Below are 21,595 nucleotides of genomic sequence, written 5' to 3'. Positions count from 1 at the left end.
AGTGTTGTGCAAACATATTGGCTAAATGGAATTAAACACTAGGTGTGAAACAAAGAAAATTCATTTTCCCTGCTGACACGTGGAGTACATTTTGTGTGTGTGTGTGTGTGTGTGTGTGTGTGTGTGTGTGTGTGTGTGTGTGTGTGTGTGTGTGTGTGTGTGTGTGTTTGAAGCTACGTTGATGCGATTTCCACTTTTTTTGACCTTTTCACTATAGATGAAACAGTAGAATAACTCCACCAAACAGAAGCCAATCTGAAGGTGACTTTGAGCGAGTGAATAATTGTGTATAAGCTTGTTTTCTCCTCCCTAAACTTCTGAGAGATATTCTCTGACTCTGGTTGCACTCACACACATTGGCTGGATACTTTACGAGCAGTTTGTCTATGTGTCAGGGTGGAGCGTTTGGCCGTGTGTCTCTCTGTGTGTCAGTGAATCAGTGTGGTTTACATCTTGTGAAAACAGGGTGTGGCTTCTTCTTGCTTGACTGTGTTATTTTGTCTGTGTGTGTGTGTGTGTGTGCGTGTGTGTGTGTGTGTGTGTGTCAGCCTTACTTTGGGATTTGGAAGCGTGTCTCCGAGTTGGGGTGTAGCTGTTGGCGCTGTGTAATCATATCCAAAAGCGCTCACTCACTTACGCACACAAACGCACACCAGATGCTGTTTCTTGCCACAGGATGATGTAAAGATGACAGCGATGTGTGAAAGACATCGGTGTGTAGTAGTTTTTAGAATTGTTATTCACTAATGAATAGTGATTCATCCTTTAAGTTTTTGACTGCAACAATCCAGGATAAGTGAGTATTCCCTGTTTTCTTTAAAAAGTAGACCAGACTTTGTCATTCTCCGACAAAAAAGGACAAATACACGAGCTCCAAGAGCAGCCTAGTAAAGTCAGTCGAGTAAAGACTCATTTATATTTGATGGTTATATTTTACAGATTGTAGTGACATTTTTTACCTGTATTTGTGGTTCCTGGATGATGATTTTAGTTGTGATATTTTCATCTACGCCACAAGGTTTTCAGTCTATCCATCATTACGTGTGTGCACAGCTACAGAGAAAATCATGTAGAGTTTCATTTATGCCTCAAACTGCTCAGATTTTTTTTAAGTATTTCTGAAGACTTTACCACAACAGATGGATCCACATGTTTGATTTGGCACAGATTTATTGTTATATATTTTAGATGTTGGATGCCATTCTGATGCAGCATTTTCATTTATCTGAATTTGGGACCTGCAATAGAATATGACTGGCTTGTGAGGCTGGGTTTGTGTCTCCTTCTGGTCTGAAACTGGTAATCTTTTGTGTGTAAGGCATATATATTAGGCCCCAATCACAGGAGTCTAGAGACCAGCCAGTGACGCCTTGACAATCACCAGTCATTAGGAATAAATATGTATTCCCCAACTGGATTTTGGTGCTGGACTTTCCTATCAGTCACTAAGTGAAATTGGTTGAAAAAGGTTTGTAGTACAGCAATGAAAACCTCTTTGCAGTTGTTTTGGCCACTAGCAGATTGACCTGGTTGCCCACAGTTTGAAACACAAAAACACGACACGTCAAGCAGTAGTGAAACTGTGAAAGGTGTGATGTACCTTTTGAATTGTGTTGATTGTAGCAGAAAGCCACACCTTTCTCTGGAGCTCGGAGAGTAAATGGCGAGCATTTGCAGACAGGTCATCGTATGGATCAATGTGGATTATAGATCGATTTTACCTGGCCAGCAACCTCCTGTAGCCACTCCCTGGTTACCGAATTTCACAGTTTTCCCCAGTAATCTTTGGTGGCCTGAAGCCTTAACCACTGCAACACGGAACCACAAGTCAAAAAACACTGATAGACATTTAATTGTAAACTGAAAGTTTTTGAAGTACTAACTCTGTTTGTTGGAAGCATATAATAGCTATTAGCATACACCAACCTGGTCAGGACCCAGCTAGTTTCTAACAGTATTAGGGAAAGGAGGGCATGGCTGTCTAATGACCAGTCCAGATGTGTCATATTTTTATGCTCGCATCTCAGGGAAAAAACAAATCAAGAGGATTCCCTCTGACACATTTGGCATGGCTCTGAGTGGTGCATTTTGTTAGCATATACTGTCCTGCTGTTAGCCAATAGTACTGATGCATAATAAATTACAGATGAAATAAAATTTTTGTGCTGACATTAACTGCATCAGGGAGCCGTCTGTGTCCTCAAACTGTGCCGCTCTTTGAAGGACTGACACATACTCTAAATTAGAGATGGTCGCTGTGTTGTTTCACTTTATTCTGTTTAGGAAAAACATGTTAGCATATAGTTTCTCATCTGACTGACACAGTGCTAGTTGCTCAATAAATGAGTAGCTGTTACTACTTAATGCTGGTGTCTTGCAGGCCTTTCCCTTTGCAGCACACCCTCTTACAAACCTCGCCCCTGACCTCAGAGTAACCACGAGGGCCGTCATACACTTTGAGTTAAGGCACAGAATTCAGTTTGCTGATCCTGCTCTGTGTAACTCAACCCCATCCAGCTGCATGTGGGAGCGCTGCTGTGGGATATATTAAGCAGTCAGGTGTGTCTGAGCGCTCTTGACCAAACACACATCAGGGGATGTGTTGATTTAAATTAATATGAAGCCTTTCAAAGTCCAGGGTCAGGGGCGTCTGCGGACTTGAATTGCCTCCTGTGACGCAAGTCCAGGTGCTGCTGTGCCGAAGCTTCCTATACTCTTAAATTAAATGCTGTTAACTGCTTTGCCCAAGGACACAGTCGGGTCACATGATGGACAAGTTCAAAGATGAGCTCTTTCAGTTATAGGATGTTTGCAGCCACCAGGCCACCCTGCTGTGTGGATGTTGGTTACTGAAGCTCTTCTGATAACAGAGCTTTCCCCTTTGGTCCGGCCTGGGGCTTCAGGAATGTCTGAAGGCTGTTATTGTAAATTTAGAGAAATATTTTTACTGGAGGTGCACAGCAGATGGGCAGGGGATGGGTTTTATTACTGGAGGGACCTATGATCAGAACAATGTGTGTGTTTGTATGCATAACTTTGAGCACTGTTGAGAAAGGCAGTGTGCACACACTAAGAAGGTCAAATATCTCCATGTGCTTCAGATTATAGGCACAATTGCACCATGAGAAAGTAGTTTACAGCTGAAAAACACACACTGCTCAGGTTGCCAGGGTTGTCTGACACCAAATATTACTATCCAAGCCTCAAAGCCTCCCCCTGCTGTCATCAAAGTAGCCCAATTTTGTTTGCCCTAAACTAGGACTTCTCCACCAGTTAGAGCCAACAAAACTGACAACTGAGCAAAGCAGGTGAGCACCCACATGGTTGAGATCAAAACCCAGATCACACACTCTACTGCCATCCAGGCATGTAGATGTTTAATCATTTTTTCAAGAAGGAAACGTGGCACAGCATAAAGAGCACGTCAGAAACTTCAGTCACCTTCAGATCACTGTTTTCCACCTGGACCATGAGTGAGAAAGCAGCTCCTCTGTCTATCAGGAGTCCACGGCACAAATTGCTCTTTTCCAGTCTAGAACTGGTTCCACATGTTCTCACCAAAAACAAAAAGTTGGGTAACTTCAATGAAATGAAAATCAGGACAGATAAGTGGATCCAAACTTCTATTAGTAAATATTTTGTTCTCGTTATTCTGTAAATGTGGGCTGTTTCTGAAAAGACACCAAGAAAGAACTGGCTCTGCACTGGCACAGCAAAGTGTTGGTGGAAAAGGGTTTTGACAGCCAAAATGTGGATCCTGGAGCCAAACAAAGCACCAGAACACCTCCATCTAAAAGCAAAGTCCAAATATGGATCTTTGAACATCCTAATGTTGCATCTATAACACTGTATCCACAAAAATATTGAAGCTCTTTATTGAAATCTTTGTGTTATGCATTATTAAATGAGTGATGCAAACCTGAAACTGACTATTCACCTGCTATAAAACATTTAGAACAACAATACAACAATGCAGGCCGCAACAAGAAAACACTTTAAATGTAATTGATGTTTAGTTACAGAAGTAACTAAGTTAAAAGCTCTGGTATCTCCCTTAAACTTACCCAACTTAGAAGAATGCCCTGTGATCCTCTTCTTAAAGTGGCTGCAGACTGAACTCATTGATGGCACCGGTGCAACAGTTAATGTTCTTGGTGTTTCCATTGCAGTCAGATACTAGCGTCAAGATTTCCATTTCCTTAAAAACCCAAGTCATTTTGCCAACCTTCCCGGAGTCACTCATAGAAAAGAGGTCACGTTTTAGTCAAGTTTGGAAAAACATTGCAAGAATTAAATTATTGGGAGATCTGAGCTTCAGCTATTAAACTGTTAAAAGTAACATTTTTGCTATTTCTTCTTGGATATGTGCAAAATTGTCATATCTAAAATGATTTTAGTGTTGCTCTGGCAACATATCTGTTGGCTGTGATTTCCATTAAAAGCCGGAGGTCGTGAGAGTTTTGATGTCTTTGAGGAATAACTAATGTGTGTTTGTCTGTGTGAAAGATGAAAATGTGTGATGCAGCATCTGAGTCACATGTCACTCTGTGTGTGTGTGTGTGTGTGTGTGTGTGTGTGTGTGTGTGTGTGAATGAAAATATGACGCAGCAGCAGTCAGCTGTTAACTGTATAGTGTGTGCGCCATGCATACTACCACAGCCATTGATCATCTTCACCTTTTTTACACCACACATCTGGAGCAGGAGGCAGAGGTTGTTGAGAGCAGCTAGTGCCCCACCAGGCTGTGGTGCAGTGATTTTCCTTCTGAGAGAAAGTAGGAGAAAGAAAAAGGGAGGTGTGAGAGGAGAGAGAGGGAAAGAGAGTGAGAGAGGATGTCGCTGCAGCAAAAATCCAGCTGCAGAGAAATGACAAGGACTGAGAGAAAGAGAGATGAAAGAATACAGATAAGGAGAAAGATTGGGCTTAATAAGCAGAGAGAAAAGTGAAGGAGGAGTGGAGACGAATAGATGAAGAAAAGGTTGAGGTCGAAGAGACTGGAAACTGAGAGCAATAACAGAAAAAGAGGGTGATACTGAAAGAAAACAGAAAACGAGGGCGGCGAGGAGTTCCTTCTCTCGTTTCGCACCTATTTGTGTTTTTTCATGTTTACTGTGGCAGTTGAAAGCGGTGTCACATCGGTGGAATTTGCTCTCTGTAAAAACGTCACATGAGAACGCACTAATAATCGAGAGTTTTTATGAGAGAGAGAGAGAGAAAGGAGGAGAAGGGAGGGTGTGTGGGCCGAGCGAGTGAGGGAGAGGAAGAGCGAGTGTCGTAAATCTCAGCACATCACCAGGCGGACGAGAGGGAAAGTTGTGATAAGGATCGCTCTCATTTCCTCCTCTTTAAGCGGTTCTCGTGCAAGCCTCTGGCAACGCTTTTCCATCAGAAAGCATTAAGGTCCGGCGTGTCTCTGAGACGCTTGTGAGGATGGAGTGGAATGAGGTAGATTTGGTGCAGGAATTTACTGTTGAAGGACAATGCAGCAAAATTAAAGTCCGCTCCTGCAGGATCACATGGGACAGCCTGCAGGTAAATACAGCACAGCGGGATGCTGGTAGGAACTGCATGTTAACGTCAGCGGGGGGCTCGTAGCAACACAGTCTGCAGGATGTGTTATTAACAGCATGAGCGGCATGACACTGTGGCTAAGTGTCAGGTGAATTTTTAACTTTCCTGTAGCTGGAGTGCATGTTCCCATTTGAATCAGTGGAAAGCTAGAAGCTGAAGCATTTAGAGGACTTCAGTGGCAGGAAATCCCAGGAAAACTGTCTCACACACGGCTTTGACTGACAAGCGATCCTCAGCCTCAGTCCTGCAGACGGAGGTTTTTAAACTGAGGAAGTCAGCAAAACTGCTCAGGGTGTTTACAGAGCAATACGTATCATGTTTGCTTTTCTGAAACCAGCTGCAGTCGAATCTTCAGAGCTTTTTCTAGATGCTTCTAAAATGTATTTGCGATGGCTCCAAAATGTGAAAAGTGCTGATGCATTGCAGGATTCTAGTTTAGTATATTTTCAAATAACACACACGTGTACTCCTGTGCAAACACTCGTGATACAAAAGCAATAGAAAGAAAACAATTACTTTTCTTGCTTAAGGATAGGAGCAGGCTCGGCTGTGATGGAGAGCAGAGGCAGAAAAAAGAGGACAATATAATTTAATGAATAACGTGAAAAATGGAACAAAAATCATACACGGCAGGAAAAATTTTACTAAAACATATTCAAATGAACAGCTCTAAAAGGTCCTCAGTGCTGGCAGTAGTAGGATTGTTATGCATGTAGCATGAGAAAGAATGCTGGCAACTCATCCAGGTGACTGTACGGGCATTAAGCTGCAACTGGAAACGAGTCCATCATCATGCATGACTTTGAAACTGACTGCTGGTCACTAGTGGGCATTTTAGGCTCTGGTTGCCTTGGTAAGCCACTAATGTATTTACCATGAGTTCATATGTCAATCAGTGGCATCCTGCACTCTGTGGAAGTTGAGAGAATTTATCTCAGGTCCTGCCACATTATGTCACTAGGTGCCTGAAATCTATATATGGTCTCTGGACGGCTTTATATCAGAGTAAAAATGAAGTGTATACTCACTTTAGGTGATCAGAGCTGTGCCTGAGCATGTTTGACCCCCAAAGTCAGACCATCCATCCATTCTGCCCTGTCTGACTTTAACAGGTGGGTCCGAGAGGACATGTTGTGCATGTTGTAACTATGTAGAACTTCAACATTTTGGCACCAACAACAGCATTTCTGAAGTTTAACTGAAAATCGCCATGTTAACAAATTCATAAATCAATAAGGCAACGAGAAAGGCCGATGTGAAACGACACCAATTAAAGCATAAATACGTAAACTCATGAACCTCACGATGCTCTGCAAAAGCACTTTTCTTCATGATAAAAACGCAGAGCGTGCACTAAAAGAACGAGGAACTGAGAGGAGAGAGAGAGAAAGGAGCAGTGGTTTCAGCAGTGGACAGAAAAGACTGAAGCATGCTGTTGCGCAGTTTTAGTTTAGTCTGTGTGGAGGGGAGGCTATCAGGCTCAGGCATGGCACAAGACAAGTGTGCCTAGTCTGACTGCATCCTTCATCAACCACGTATGGTTACTGCATGTAAGCATAAAAACTCCTTTTTGCTCCTTGTCTGAAGCCCCACCCTCTAGTTCCATCTATGCATTATATACATTTTAAAGGGATATCAGACTGAAAGGGCTTAAAAAATATAAAAAATCTTAAAGTGTCTTATGCTGATTGGCTCTGATATTACTCTTGAGATATGAGAAAACAATGCAATTATTGTTGCACATCAAAGTGAGGAACCACAGGATCCCAAAAGTCAGCAATTAGCTAATGATATGTGGCGACACTGCCTGGAAAACCTTGTGTATTGTGCATAATGTCACTGTCTAAAACATGATGTATTGCAGTGGAATACACTATGTGTGCATTATGTTTTATGTAGATTTACGTAACTCAGTCCACGGTCTATAGCACAGTGTGGCTGTCAGGGCTATTAATCACCAATACTGATATTTAGCATAGCACTAGTGCTGCCAGAGTTAGAGCTTCCAGTAGTTAAATTGATGATGATTTTAATTTGTTTCACTGATTTCATAACTTGTGTCATAACCCAAGGGCGCTGTTCTGGGTAATGGAGTTATTCATCAGCGCCTCCCTTAGTCATGGCACATCTAAGTCTCCACTTAGACATCAATATTTTTTCACACATTTAACAAAATTTGCAGTGGCCTCCGTCCTCTTCGACCCTAATTTAACGTTTGGAAACTATTTCTGTCTTATCACTGGGAAAAAAAAATCATTTTTACTTGAACTACTCAACCCTTACTCCAAGTCCCATTAAATGCCAGTAACAACAGACTCTTCTGTCTCCAGTTTCTGTGTCCGATAATCGGAGCAGTCCCCAAATTCAGGCCACTGAAGTACTGCCAATAATCATTTCAAGTCAAACAGACACCAATGTAGCTCTCACAGAGAAGACTGTAGATTATTTAGATAAAAAGACTGATTTGGGATTTTTTTTTCCTTGAGCGCCATCAAAAAAAAAAAAAAAACGTCCATGGTTTCAAGCAGACATCTGGCAAAAACCTGCAATGATCAGAACTCAGAACTCACATAAGTACAAATGATTTTAGTGCACTGAACATAGATGAACTGACCCTTTAAAACTGTGTATCCAAAGACTGAGTATAAAGAAGGAAGTAGCCACTGTAATGTCAGCCAATAACATTGTAATCGCTGGTTTCTGAAGCATTTTGGCCATTACCATTTCAGCTTTTTGAAACCAGATGACACAAGTGAAAACACATGACAAAGAAACCGAAGGACATTGCATACTCAAGGTCTCAGGGTCACTAATAAGGACCATAATTTATAAAATGAACATCATGTTTTATTACATTGGACTTGAAACTAGTGATTGAGCCCATAAACTCAAGAGAAAAGGGTTTACTAAAGTAATCACGAGTCAGTTGCCAAGAATTTTATCCAATCTGTCTTGTTCTTGAGCAACCGCCCCCTGCTGGCCTTTACAAGCGATTCCCATTTAAGGCCCATCTGCACTGGTTTTACTGTTTAGACCTCTGTTATTGATACTCTGATACTCCCTGTTTGTGAGTATATCATTTATACTAATAACCATCTTAGATTTTGCCATACTCGTTTATATTACTTATAATGTTGTCCCACCACAATCTGTTAACTCTGGTATTCCTCAGGGTTTCATCTCAGGTCCCGACTGATTCCTTTTAGATGATCAAACTGCCCTAATAGATATCTGTGCTGTATAAGTAATCTACTATACTAATCATATAGTGTTTCCAAGGCTGACCAAGGAAATAAATACTTCTTGGTGATGTAATGCAATAAACTAAGTATAACTGAAAAGTTCGCAGTTTTTTAAAAATTATTCACAACTCACATTCTCGCCCGGTGATGTGGGCAGATGGCTCATATGTTAGGGGTTCAAAATTGGAAACAACAGTCACACGACGAGTCTTAAAAATGGAAGATGTTGATGGGAGCAAATTTCAATAGATATCAGTGTACAGAGTCTTCATCTTTAATGCTCATGCATTCATTTGCCCATAAGACAGTTTTTGTTTTTGTAGAACATCATCTGAGTCATTTTGACATTTGGAAAAGCTTCAGATTTGAGATTAACTTTGCATAAGAATACAGTTGCAGCACAATAGGCGGAGTTTGTTCAGCCCAAATGGGAGTGATGGATGATATTCATACGTCAATGTTACTCTGGATGGGGGGTTAAACTAAATGAAGCTGTAAGCCTGTCTGAGGTTTAATAGTATGATCACATTTTTAATCCCAGGTTGAAACTCCATTTTCTCTGTCCTAGGATGGCTTAAGTTGATGTAGTGTATTATGTCATAATCAGTCATTCACACGCTGATAGTAAAATATCTCCAGAGGCCAGACCTTTCTGGTGTTGTAGGAGTCAAACTGTCAAACAATAATTATTAAATATTATAATACTGTACCGCAGTCTGTTGAAAAGTATTGTAATCGTGGAGCCGTGTTCTGATAACCTGGCTATTAAAGGACAGATGTAGTCATATCCAGCTTGTCTGACTTCACTGTGAACTGGAAATGAATATAACACCCCAGGTGCAGTGTGTGTCTGTGTGTGTTCATAAGTAAATGTGCACAATAGTAGGATGTAGCTGGGTTGAAACCTTCCGCTGTTGTCTGCTAAAGGCATTCCTCCCAGTTTCCCACCCTCACACGTACACGCAAACACACATCAGTCTCTAGAAAGATATTCCTGAACAAAGCACTCTCCCAGAGATGTATCTGTAAGGAAATACTGTGAGGGAAAGGTGATGATTCTGGCGATTTTTTTTTTTTCTTAGCCCTAAACTATAATTCTGTCACTCTTCCAGAGCCACCAGCTGCCTGCCTAATAACATTCAGTGAAGCTGCTCAGTGACCTAAAATGTGAGGTGATATATGTGTGCAGCTGTGCTTTATCTCCTGTCACAGTTTGGGTTTTCATCTCGACAGCAACAGTGAGACGTGTAATGGATGGAAACTGTGGGAAAACACTGTCTGTCTCTATGTACATAATGTATTAATGTATAACCCCTGTGTGCCGGTGTAGGTTCCCCGTGTGGAGCTGACCCTCTCTGAGCTCCAAGAAATGGCCACAAGACAACAACAACAAATAGAGGCTCAGCAACAGATGTTGCTCGCCAAGGTAAAACACTCACTCATACTGTACACGCACACAGAGCTGCTGGATGGATTGCCTGTCAGTTAATGTAAGGTTAGCTACATTAGAGTCTGTCTGAAAAGGTCGGCTTTGAGGCCCCTGGAGCCTCAGATGAATGTGTGTGCGCATCACATCACATGCATCTTTTTTTGTGTGTGTGTGTGATTGAGTTCAGGGTTTGAGGAACGACGTGAAAGATTGGCTCTGGAGGAGAGATGTCGTTTTCAGACGTAGGCTGGGGAGAATTGAGTTAAGACTTTTTCCGAGGCTGCAGTTTCTTACATGCACCACACAGGAGATAGTCTGGTTTAGAAATACTCAGTGAGGTTTACCTGAGGGAGCTGCCTGGGTGGAGCGTGCAGGAGGAAGCGCACATGACAGCTGCTCTCCAGACTATTACCAGCGCTCTTCTCACATCAGCACAAATCGATGAAAACTCGCACAGTTGAAGGTCACAGTAAGTTTGTGCTGGGGAGTTTGCACGTTAACCCCTTAAGCCCAAGGTGACATGGGTCAAAATATTGCTACGCCCAGATTAAGTTTTTTTGTCGTTGTTTTTTTTCAAGTACATATATACCCCGTCAGTTGTAGATGTGCACACGTTGTTGATGTTGAAGGGGGACAGTTTGAGCAGATCTGAGAGACTGGACAGTGTGGGTCTTTACATAGTGCGTCTGTTTTGTCATGAAAGAGTTTCTGTTTTAGAACAACATAATTTGGGTCGTTTGAACATTTGGAAAGCCTTCACATAGGAGCTGAACTTAAAAATAGGAACGCAACTACAGCACCACAGGCTCAGTTTGTTCTAGCCCATTTCAGAGTGTTGGAACTGTAAACGCAAGTTTTGTTTTTCCTTGCAGCCGGCTTTGTTGCAGAAGACTGAGCTATGGATTTTTAGCTAGGCTGACCATAAAAAAGAAGTTAGACTTGTAGAAATGTTGTTTGGTGGACCTTGCTAGTGCTGAGATTTTGGTCCATATTGATGTGATAGCCTCACACAGTCGCTGCAGATTTATTGGCTGAACAACCATGATGCAAATCCCCATTCCACTACATCCCAAGCATGCTATAGTGGACTAAAAGTGAACTCATTGTCATGTAAAAGAAACTAATATGAGATTAATTAGAGTTTGAGATAAGTACACTGTGGTCATAGAGGCATGGACATGGTCAGCAACAACGCTCAAGTAGGCTGTGGTATTTAAACAATACTCGGTTGGTGCTACCGGGCCAAATGTGTGCCAGGAAAATATCTCCTGCACCATTAAACCACCACCACAAGCATGAAGCATTGATACAAGGCAGCATAGACCCATGCTTTCATGTTATTCTCTCCCCCCTCTTTCAGTCACTTTAATTTAAAAACTGTGTAATTTTAAAACTGTATATTCTGTCTATTTATTGTCTCACTCTTATTGCTTGTTCTTATTGTCCTTCTCGTCAACGTTATGCTGCTCTGTTGTATGTTAATTGCCCCTTGGGGATAAACAAATACTGCCTGGATTCAGAACAGAGGTCTTTATCAAAGAAAGGGGTAAAGATGCTTCTTTTTTGATGTGGTGTGAACTCGACTTTTTCTCACTTTTGACTCTTTTGGCTGATGTTTCGAAAGCTTCAGGGCTGCAGCACATGTGAGAAAATATCTGGAGACACAGATCATGGTCATTCAGCCCCATCCCCAGATTCAGGAAGTGGCCTTCTGAGTTAGCAGGAAATGAGTTCAGCAGGGATCTACAGCTGCTGGGAAGTTTACCCAGTATTGTACTCCAGGAAGGAGTCAGGAAAGTGAGCCAAACGGCATTCATTTGGTAAAGTTTTCGATAAAATGCATCAACCACAAACTTTTATTTGGCCATTTTGAGTTTTTCAAGACTGCTGTGGAAGTGATTTCTTTTGCCTGTCAGTTTAATGCTGATATCCAGCTTTTTTTTTTTTAAAGCAGCAGTTTAACTGCTTCTGTAATTTGACAGCTATTAAGTGTTTCCTTCCAGCTTGCTCAAGCATTTCCTTGCTGGATGAAAAAAATCCCAGGCGCTGATGTAGAAACATTTTCTGTCTTCTCAACATTAATATAACGAAACGTAGATTGATGACTTCCTGGAAAATAAAAAGTTGAAAACATAAAAACTTTTATTCCTGCACTACGTCTGTAATTAAACACCCTTCTCTTATGTAATGTGTTAGCAGGGCAGCTTCCTGCCAACATGCCCTTTTCTCCTCCTCTTTGTGTGTTTATGTGAAAGAGAGAGACACACAAACGCATGCACACACACACACGCACACGCACACACACACAGGTCAGCCGTACTATGTACCTGCAAAATACAGAGTGAGTGGTGTAAACTGCTTCAGTCAGCATCACACATCACAGCCTTTCTCTGTCTCCTCACTGTAGTTTATTGTGTGTGTCAGATACATAGATACACACAAGCTTAAATGAAAATCAATAGCAGCTGATGGTCTTCGGAGTTGGATGTGATGATCGGGTGAAAATAAACTGCATGCATGGCAGTTATTATAGTATTATGCTGTTGACTAAGGATGTGCACGGCCAGATGATTAAGTGTTCCTGCCCTCACTATTCAGCACTGAAAACACTTCTCGTTTAAATGAATAATTCATATTTTATGAATGCAGAAGACCAGCTGACTGTTAGGTCTAACACATGGGCATCCAACATGTGGACCACGGACCAGTACTTGCACACCAAAGGGCCCAGTTTATCCCACTAGATTTCTTTGCAGTTTGTGGAAACTGTACTTAAGTCATTAAGTACTCCAATTCACTGTTGCTCCTGGTAAAGTGATGCCAGCCTTTAATTAATTCCTCATTAATGAGGAATCTGACATTCTGTTCTTTGGTAAAATATTAGACGAGTGGGGTAACTGGTGCCTCCAAGTTTGACTTACAGTTTCAGCTTTATTAAGATCTTATGGCTCAAGTAAAGGTTGAGGTTGAGATAGATGACGGCTGTGTGTAGCTGCAGATGTGATGGTCCAGAAAATGCATGTTTTATGTAGAGTAAAGATAAACACTTAAACACGGCAATAAGCTGCTGGTGCTAGTGCTGCTGATATATATAATCTGGTATTATGTGTGTACAACAGGATGCATGGTATGAAGCGGCACACTCATCTATTTCACCAACATTTGAAATAAGATTTTATTTATGAAAAATAAGATTAACATGCAGGTGTGCAAAATGAGAGGGAACAATGTGAAAACACATGCATGTGTTCTCAAAGCACCAAAAACCAGAAAATATTATCCATCTTTCCATTAATCTTCTTAACCACTCAACCAATTCAGGGTTGCAGTGGGGGTCTGGGGCCTATTTCATCTGTCACAGGGCGAAACGTTGGGCACTCCCTGGAAAGGTCACAGAGGAAATCAAATTCATGAGCACCGTGAAATAATTCTGCTATCGGTGCATAAACTGAATGTGATTTGTTTTTCACTGAGAACTCGTGAAATTTTTGAATGACAGCTTGACAAATAATGAGCCAGACAGCAAACTGGCCAATCAGTCGACAGCACCGGCCTGAATTCATTAAAGACCCAAAATATTTGTGTCAGATGCTCTTTTAAAACCACCTGAAACGTAGTTTTCATTTCTATAGTCATTTAGTTGGATTTAACAGGCAGTGCTGAAAATGTAACCAAATAACACCAACACGTTTATCAAATTTGAATTCTGCTGATTGAAGTGCTGGAACAAATGCCACTGTTGCTCCTCTGTTTGTGTAGGATCCTCCTCAGTCAGTGAGCTGATTCAGAAAACAGGCTTTCAGGTTCTCGAAGTGAAAAAGGGCTCAACCTCGCTAAGTTTAGTTGGTATACCAGATAATCTTATTTTTATAATATAAAAATAGTACTTTTTAGTTTTTTCTGGCTGGGTTTGCAAAACATGATTTAGTGTCTTTAAAACTGAAAATGCCATGCCACTTTTCAAATGAAATAAATGAAAGTCTGGAAATGACTCTACTTTCACTGTACTTTTGTTTCCTGCAGGAACAGAGACTGAGGTATCTTCAGCAAGGAGGCAGATCCAACCAGGGACAGTCACAGGTGCGATCCACACCTCTGTTAGTCTTCTTTGAGTCTATACAGCACAAGGACACCCTATTTAAAGTTTGCTTTGTTGCTTTACTCACAATTGTGTGAGCAATATATTCATCAAACTAATACAGTTTAAAATACAATAATCTGCATACTGCTTCCTTTATGTGGTTTATATCTAATAATGTGACTGCAGTCTTACCTAGAGGCCAGTTCGCTGAAGGTTAAGTTTCCTGTTTGTCTGTCAGAGGGCTAAATGTTAACAGGTGCTGAAGCTCTGTCTGTTGATTACTGCTGTCTGCAAGTATTTTCCAAGTAAAGCAAATACCTGCGCTTTCATTGGACAACCTTCAGAATTCATTTGAGCATCTTCAAATTAAACACATTGTAGGCATTTATTCCTGAAACTGAGACAGTAAATAATCAACTAAAACATGTATTTTTCTGCATCTTGGGTCACATTTTAGTTAAATTACAGAGCAGGTATCCTTTCAGTATACCTAAATGACTGGAACTGCCACCACCTGAGTGTATGGGGAGTTTTTAACCACTTTAAACACTGACTTCTCTTTTTCAGTCTGAAGCTGAGAAGCTGCAGCGGCTCAAAGAGCGAGTGGAGACGCAGGAAGCGAAGCTGAAGAAGATCCGAGCCATGAGAGGCCAAGTCGACTACAGCAAACTGATCAACGGAAACCTCTGTAAGCCTAAACACTCTGTAACACTGTAGAGTTGGTGACTGTGGATTACAGGCCCTGAAGTAAACGACTGCATATTAAAAGACCATGAATTTAACCTCATAAAGCCTTGATGCTGCAGCGTGAGGGATTTTTTTTGACCATTTACTCAGTCACTTACAGTGTGCTCGGTGTTTATATGTATTTCTGTAGAATCTGAGCACTAAAAATCTTAATAACTACAGCGATGTAATTTCAATCTGACGTCCTGCTCTCTGTGTGTAGCTGCAGAGATCGACCATGTGAGCAGCCTGTTTCAGGAGAAGCAGGCGGAGCTGCAGACTGCGGTGATCAGAGTCGACCAGGTACGAAAATTTATTTGGTTTCTATAAACTTTGAAGCTGATTTGATTTGATAAGATATATGTGCACATATATGTATTTAATTTTGGTCTAACAGTTGACTCAGCAGCTGGAGGATTTGAGGAGAGGACGCCTGCAGCTACACTCTGGTGCACCAGGTCAGGGGGCACCCACGGGACCCCAGGGTGCAGGCACTGGTCATAAGGGATCGCCTCTTTCAGGCCCTGCAGCTCTGGAGCTGAGGAAACTTTACCAGGAGCTGCAGGTAAACTATACCCTGAGCAAACACTTGGCCTTTGCCAAGCAATCTTTACGGCTAATTGAAAAGATGTGTAGTAAATGTTTATGTCTCAATCTGGTTGGAAAAACAAAGGACACCTGTTCTACCAACACCTCCGCTGCACCACCAAACCATCTAAGCATGTGGGAACAATATGTTTTAGAAGCTCATGCAAATAAGCAATGCAATAAACACTGTAAATGCCATGAGGTTATACTAGTTTGGTACCTACAGTGGATATAATGTGGCTGTCTGATCACAGCTATTTTAAAACCAATCAAAAACATAATAAAAATATTGCAGAAAAAAAGATGTTTAGTGCGACCTTCTCCTGCCTGCTTTGGGTGTCAGAAATCATAAATGTGAGTAAAACGTTTTGGGGGTTTTTAAGGCTCGTAACCGGCACAATCTGGAGCAGAGCAGCAAGTTGGCCCAGAATAAGGAGCTGCTGAACAAGAGGAACGCCCAGGTGACCGTGATGGATCAACGCATCGGTGACCTGAGAGAACGCCTGCATAAGAAGAGAGCAGAGGTGCAGTCTGCAAAGAAGTCTGGTCTTTCTTTATCATGTTATATGAGTCTCATTCTGGGTGTCTCTGTGTCCACTTCAGTTAAGTCGTATGAATGGAGGCACTCTGTCCTCCCCTCAAAGCTCTTCCCACCCCGGTGCTGGAGTTTCGGGTCGAGTGGCAGCTGTCTGCCCCTACATCCAGGTTCCATCCGAGGGGAGACAAGAGCCAGGGTACCCGCTCCCAGCTGACCCACCGCCCAAACCCACCCCTCTCAGCCACATTCGCTCCCTCTCAGGTTGGTGGATGTTTATTTTGTTTTGTTTTTTTCCCCCATTTTAAGTCTCTGTGCTTTACCAGACTTGGTTTGTCTATATCGCTGTCTGACCTCTAACTTGCTCTTCTTCCATTTCTTTCTCCTGTCGTGTTTTTTCCCTCTTCCCCTTCTCTGTCGGTGTTCTCTCCAATGTTCAATGATTTAATGTGGTGGTTCTGTGATTGCTGTTTTGTAATGTGTTGTGGTGCTGGTGTGGGTCTCGCTGTTGTTTTCGTCATTCCGATGTCATGGTGGTGATGTTTACGTCTGTGCTGTTGTTTGGTGGGTGTTACTGTCTCGTGGTTGGTGTTGTCTGTGGTGGTGGGTGTGGCCTTACAGAGGAAGAGAGGAGTGCCATCAGGAAGCCTCCCAGCCAATGGAAAGAGTCAGATTTAGACATCGTCCTGTCAGAGCCCACTGAGCGGTGGGAGGGGCCTCTGTCCCCTCAGGGGGGCGACAGTAACAGTGAGTCCAGGAGAAACCACTAAACACACTTACTCACCGCTGGGTTTATTGGTGATAGCACGATGCTAGCAGCACCTTCAGCCTTAACTCCTCGTTTTTACACAAAAAACAAGTTGCTCAGTTGCCAAAAGTCACCTTACACAAATCCAAGTGTAAAGTATCAAAACAGTGTATGGGATAGTAGTGAAAATTAGTTTATAGGTTATAATATTATTTCAACATAGCACCACATGTTTATGTGAAAAAGAAGGGGATGACCACTCGAAAGATTCACTTAATAGATTTTTTGAGCAGACGTTTAAACATTCTGTTATCTAGAAACTGCTTGTGTGAGTTTTTTAGGGTGAATATTTGGTGGTATGGCTCTGTAAATATGGCCTCTAAGGAGGTCAGGGTGCTGCTCTTGAGAGTAACTGGAGACACGCAGCTTGAGTTAACCTAGAAAGTTAATGTCAGACGTGTGATCTGAGACAGCAGATTTGGAGCCTTGTAGAAAACACAGTTTTGCAGGTAGGAGACTGAGATTTTGTGTACAGCTCCTCATACACAAGGCACATAACATTCGTTAAATCGGTTCAAATCAGGTCAGAGGTTTCGAATCAAATCAATCAATCAAAGCTTGAATATGTGGGAAATAAATCTAGGTATGACACTATTTTATATATATTTTTTTTTTTAGAAAGATCCAGTGATGGTGCTCATTCAGAGCAAGATGTTTTATTCGATTTATAAACCATCCCAGTCCAGCAAGAAGTTATTTTTCTGTCCAGGAATAAGTGTGTGTGTGTGTGTGTGTGTGTCTCTGTGTGTGTCAGAAAAACATGTTCATGAGCAGTTATCATAGACTGTATTCCTGCTAATTAGTGCAAGTTAATTAGGAGGTTAGTCCAGCAGTCTACATAGCGATCACTGTCATTTTCAGATAATGGATTTTAAAAAGATTCCAGTATGTTCCAAAATGCCACAGATGTAGTTGAGCGGTTCAGTTTAAGGAACTGAGTTTACTAAAAGTTGACCTCCGTTATTGTCATGAAGGGGAAATTTAATACAGAGAGCTTAAAATTTCTGTGTATGTGGTTCTAAATGTGTTCATATCTGCTGTAAACTTGAACATTTTAACACGGGAGTTTATAGGGACTGACTCACTTTTGGAGCCAGCTGTAAAGACCCAAAATAGAAAAAGGCATTCACAGCACACATTTTCTTAATCTGACTCCCAGAGTGGATGCATTCAAACCGAGCACGCTCGTGTTTAAACCGCTATGCAGACCAGATGGTAAAGAGACAAAACATAATTGAATCAGCTGCTCAAAGGACCCTAAATTGTAAAGGTCGAGTGTACAAGGGTGCAGACATGCCATCTGATAGCCAACAGCTGCTCAGGGTTAAGAAGCACAGCTTCAGAAAATAAACCAAAGTCTGGCTTTAGACTCGAGTTTATTTATTCCGACATCTCTTCCTACACAGTGTGGAAAAACACAATTTAAACTGCCGATATCTATTTTTTTCACCTACACTGAAGTAAAATAAAGAGTCTTCAACCAGCTTTGTTTTAACACCCATTGTGTTCTTGAATCCCAAAGCAAATGCCACAGTTCTATTAATGTCGCTGCTTATGTAATGCGGAAAATTCGTAGTTGTAAATCAAATCAACAGTCTACTGGGCAGGGGGCCATTGCACATGAATGAGAGAAAGCCTGAATTGTAACTATCTTTAGTACGTGTGATGAGTGTGTGAGGGAGTCGGATAACAAGAGGTTTTAGGTGAGAGGGTGATGTCATCGGGGAGATTAAGCCCAGAAAAAAAGCAAAGCAAGGAATCATTTATTTGTTTAAAATATGTTAAACAAAACTGGCTCATATTTGCTAGAAAGTGCTGAAACGATGGATATTTATTACACTACTTTTTATAATAATTTTATATTTGGATCTAAAGCTTTCTGTTGTGCATCCTGATGGTTGGGTGAAAGATGTTGGATCTGTTTCTGGTGAACTCCTTCAGTTCCTTCTCATTACGTGAGGCCATTTGTAAGCAGTTTTTGTAATGTGACTGTATATGAAAGGTGGCTGTTGAGTCTGGCTCTGAAAAGCTGCATTTTTATTCATGGCCATCAGGGTGCGACTTCTCCAGCTGTAAATAGAAGTCAGATTATATAAAAGTCTGTGAGAAAATGATCGTGATCCTCTCTTATATATGACCTCAATAATTGTGATGTGTTTAAAAAATCGTTTTTCTCCGATTCAAATCGATTTTAGTTTGGAAAAATACAATATCGATTCATTAAATCCTGAATTGATTTTTGAATATAAATGTATTTTGCGAGAAATGCCAGCATCTCATGTTAAAGCTCACAAAACTATTTCAACAACCAGCAGAACTATTAAAGAGCAGGTAAACGGATTCCGCAAAAAGATGTAAACACAAAGTGTGGACCGTTCACCTGACGGCACGTCCACGGACACGCTGTCGGGGCTGAAAGCTGACATCTCACAGATTCCGAAACTGCAGCTTTGGTCTCTCTCCGACCAAAATTCACTGAACCAGCAGCAAAAGAAGATCAAAATTACGCTTCACGTTTCAAAAACATTGTCGTGAATTCGCTCTGTTTTTAATACGAAAAGATTTTATCTTGTAAAACACGTTCGCATTTAAAGAAAAATAGACTATAAATCAGGTTATGCTTTAGCATGTGTGGCTACATACAGTGATTTCATTACTGTATGAGCGTGCAGTTTTTCAGCCAAACCTTTATTTAAACAGGAAGTGAAATCTCTCTTGTGAAAGCGTCCTCACAGCATCAAATTAGATGTTTTTAAATGGAGAGAGAAACTGGAGCTCACAGGGGAGAACTCAGAAACAGAATGGTCTGCCTGGAACCACAGAGCCACCATGATGCTGTTCAGATACAGAGCTGGGCTGTTATCTACGTCAAAGGCAGGAGGAGAGATTTCTCAGCAGAGCATTGCATTTAATCATTTGTTTGCATTAAATGCTGTGGCTGCTGATTATGGCAACATCATATTTTACAGACAGAATATCAAACTCAAACGCTTAAAAATGGTGAACTAAAGAGACTTGAGTGGTGAGGCTGAAACGCTTTACTGCATGACCCGTTTGTCGTTTGCACCAGGACGTACCGTGACTGTGCTGTAAACTGTCTTTCCTCTATAACACTGAGTGACTGCTTCTAATCTGGGCTCTCAGGGGCAGGCGGCCAAGTTTCCACCTCTCACAGAACTGACTGCTTGTTTCCTGTCGTGACTGTTTTCTTCCCGAGGTCAGCAGGTTAAAGCAGCCAACAGGTTTCGCAGCACAACTTACTGTACAGACTGCGTGGCTCCTGGGTTGAAGAGTTAATCAGTATTAGTCTGGTATGAGCCAGGACTGTGACGTGACTGGGCGAAATGGTTAGGTAACAGTTTGTAAATGGCTGCTGGAGTTTAACATTATGTGGAATTTTATTTAGCAGCACTTATTTAGCCATTTTAGCGCCACGGCTTTGATGGTGGATCTCCATCAGTCATTTCTTCTCCACTTCTGCAATACCTTGGAAGATCACCTGACTTCTTCACAAAGCTATTTCCTGTTAAATGTCTTCAAGGGTGTGGCCAAGTTGCCATGAAATTCCAAAGCATTGAGCTAGGCTGTTGACCTTAGCTGTCACAAACAACAGTGGCTGAAGATTTACTACTGTGACTCTGCACTGAACTGAGCCAGTTTATTATGTAACAACACCTCTGCAGAGACAGAGGCTGAGTTAAACTTCACATTGTAGAGTTTTGTTCTGTTTTAAACCCTGATTGTAGCGGCTTCCTGTTTTTTAGAGGTTTTATTCTTCTAGTAAAAATAGTTTAACTGCAGCCACGAGTCATTTTCTGTGACTGCTATTGTCAGTCACTGTGCATTATTACAACTTACATTATATTGGCTACAAATTTTAAGTATTGATGAGTTACCTTTACTTAGTATTGTTATTTTAGATGTCCTTTTCAACCATTCATTCTTAATTTTCTCACTTTTTCTTGCTAAGAACCTTTTTTTTTTAATTTAATTGTAACTCTTGAAAAGTGAAAGGTGTAAGCGCCTGGAGTAGGCCTGGTTGGGAATCAGTGCATTGTCCGCTTGGATTTATGTTGCCGAGTAAACTACAGACATGCTCTGTGTATGCTATTTTAGCAGCATTAAAATATACATGTATATGCAACAAATACACATTATATACACTCCCTTTAACCGATCATTTTTTTAGTTACTTAACCGTTCATAGTATCTTTTTTCATCTGTCTTTTCCATTTGGATTTATTTGCTTCTTTCTCACTTTAATTTCCTTTCCTGTTTTGATCCCTTCCTCGGCTCCCTGACTCTCTGCCGCTTTCTCCCTTCAGCCAATGAAGCACCGTGGCCCACCATCACTAAGAGCGTAACAGACTGGAGGACCAACAGTCCAGAACAGGTACTGGTGTAATTCTCAGTTATATTAGTTATTCTCATGAATTCTGTGATCATAATAAATAATTTATTGCACTGTAAGCGATGTTATAGAGGTATCAAGGCTCACTTGAGGCTTCTGCTTAGCAGTGAAGTGATGGTGTGAACTTTTCAACTCAAAATGTCTAAGGAGGAAAATCTCCATGGGAAGCAGTCATGAATGTCTTGGTGTAAGAAGAAAAAAAAA

At 41.4% G+C, this 21,595-nt stretch overlaps 1 protein-coding gene across 1 annotated transcript in view; it reads left to right on the top strand.

Annotated features, from left to right (window-relative positions):
* LOC102200859 (apoptosis-stimulating of p53 protein 1-like) overlaps positions 1-21,595 on the top strand; it is a 46,282-nt gene that overhangs the window by 15,487 nt on the left and 9,200 nt on the right. The window contains exons 5-13 of the mRNA XM_013912366.1: positions 10,144-10,239; positions 14,266-14,322; positions 14,891-15,011; positions 15,273-15,352; positions 15,447-15,614; positions 16,021-16,161; positions 16,241-16,436; positions 16,794-16,919; positions 21,306-21,381. Of these exons, the coding sequence (XP_013767820.1) occupies positions 10,144-10,239; positions 14,266-14,322; positions 14,891-15,011; positions 15,273-15,352; positions 15,447-15,614; positions 16,021-16,161; positions 16,241-16,436; positions 16,794-16,919; positions 21,306-21,381 (1,061 nt within the window). The remainder of the gene's footprint in view (positions 1-10,143; positions 10,240-14,265; positions 14,323-14,890; positions 15,012-15,272; positions 15,353-15,446; positions 15,615-16,020; positions 16,162-16,240; positions 16,437-16,793; positions 16,920-21,305; positions 21,382-21,595) is intronic.

Source organism: Pundamilia nyererei, unplaced genomic scaffold (genome assembly GCF_000239375.1).
Source record: "Pundamilia nyererei isolate P.nyererei 1_Seehausen unplaced genomic scaffold, PunNye1.0 scaffold00088, whole genome shotgun sequence".
Taxonomy (NCBI): domain Eukaryota; kingdom Metazoa; phylum Chordata; class Actinopteri; order Cichliformes; family Cichlidae; genus Pundamilia; species Pundamilia nyererei.
The sequence above is the reverse complement of the archived record's forward strand: the minus strand, read 5'-3'. Positions and strand labels throughout refer to the sequence as shown.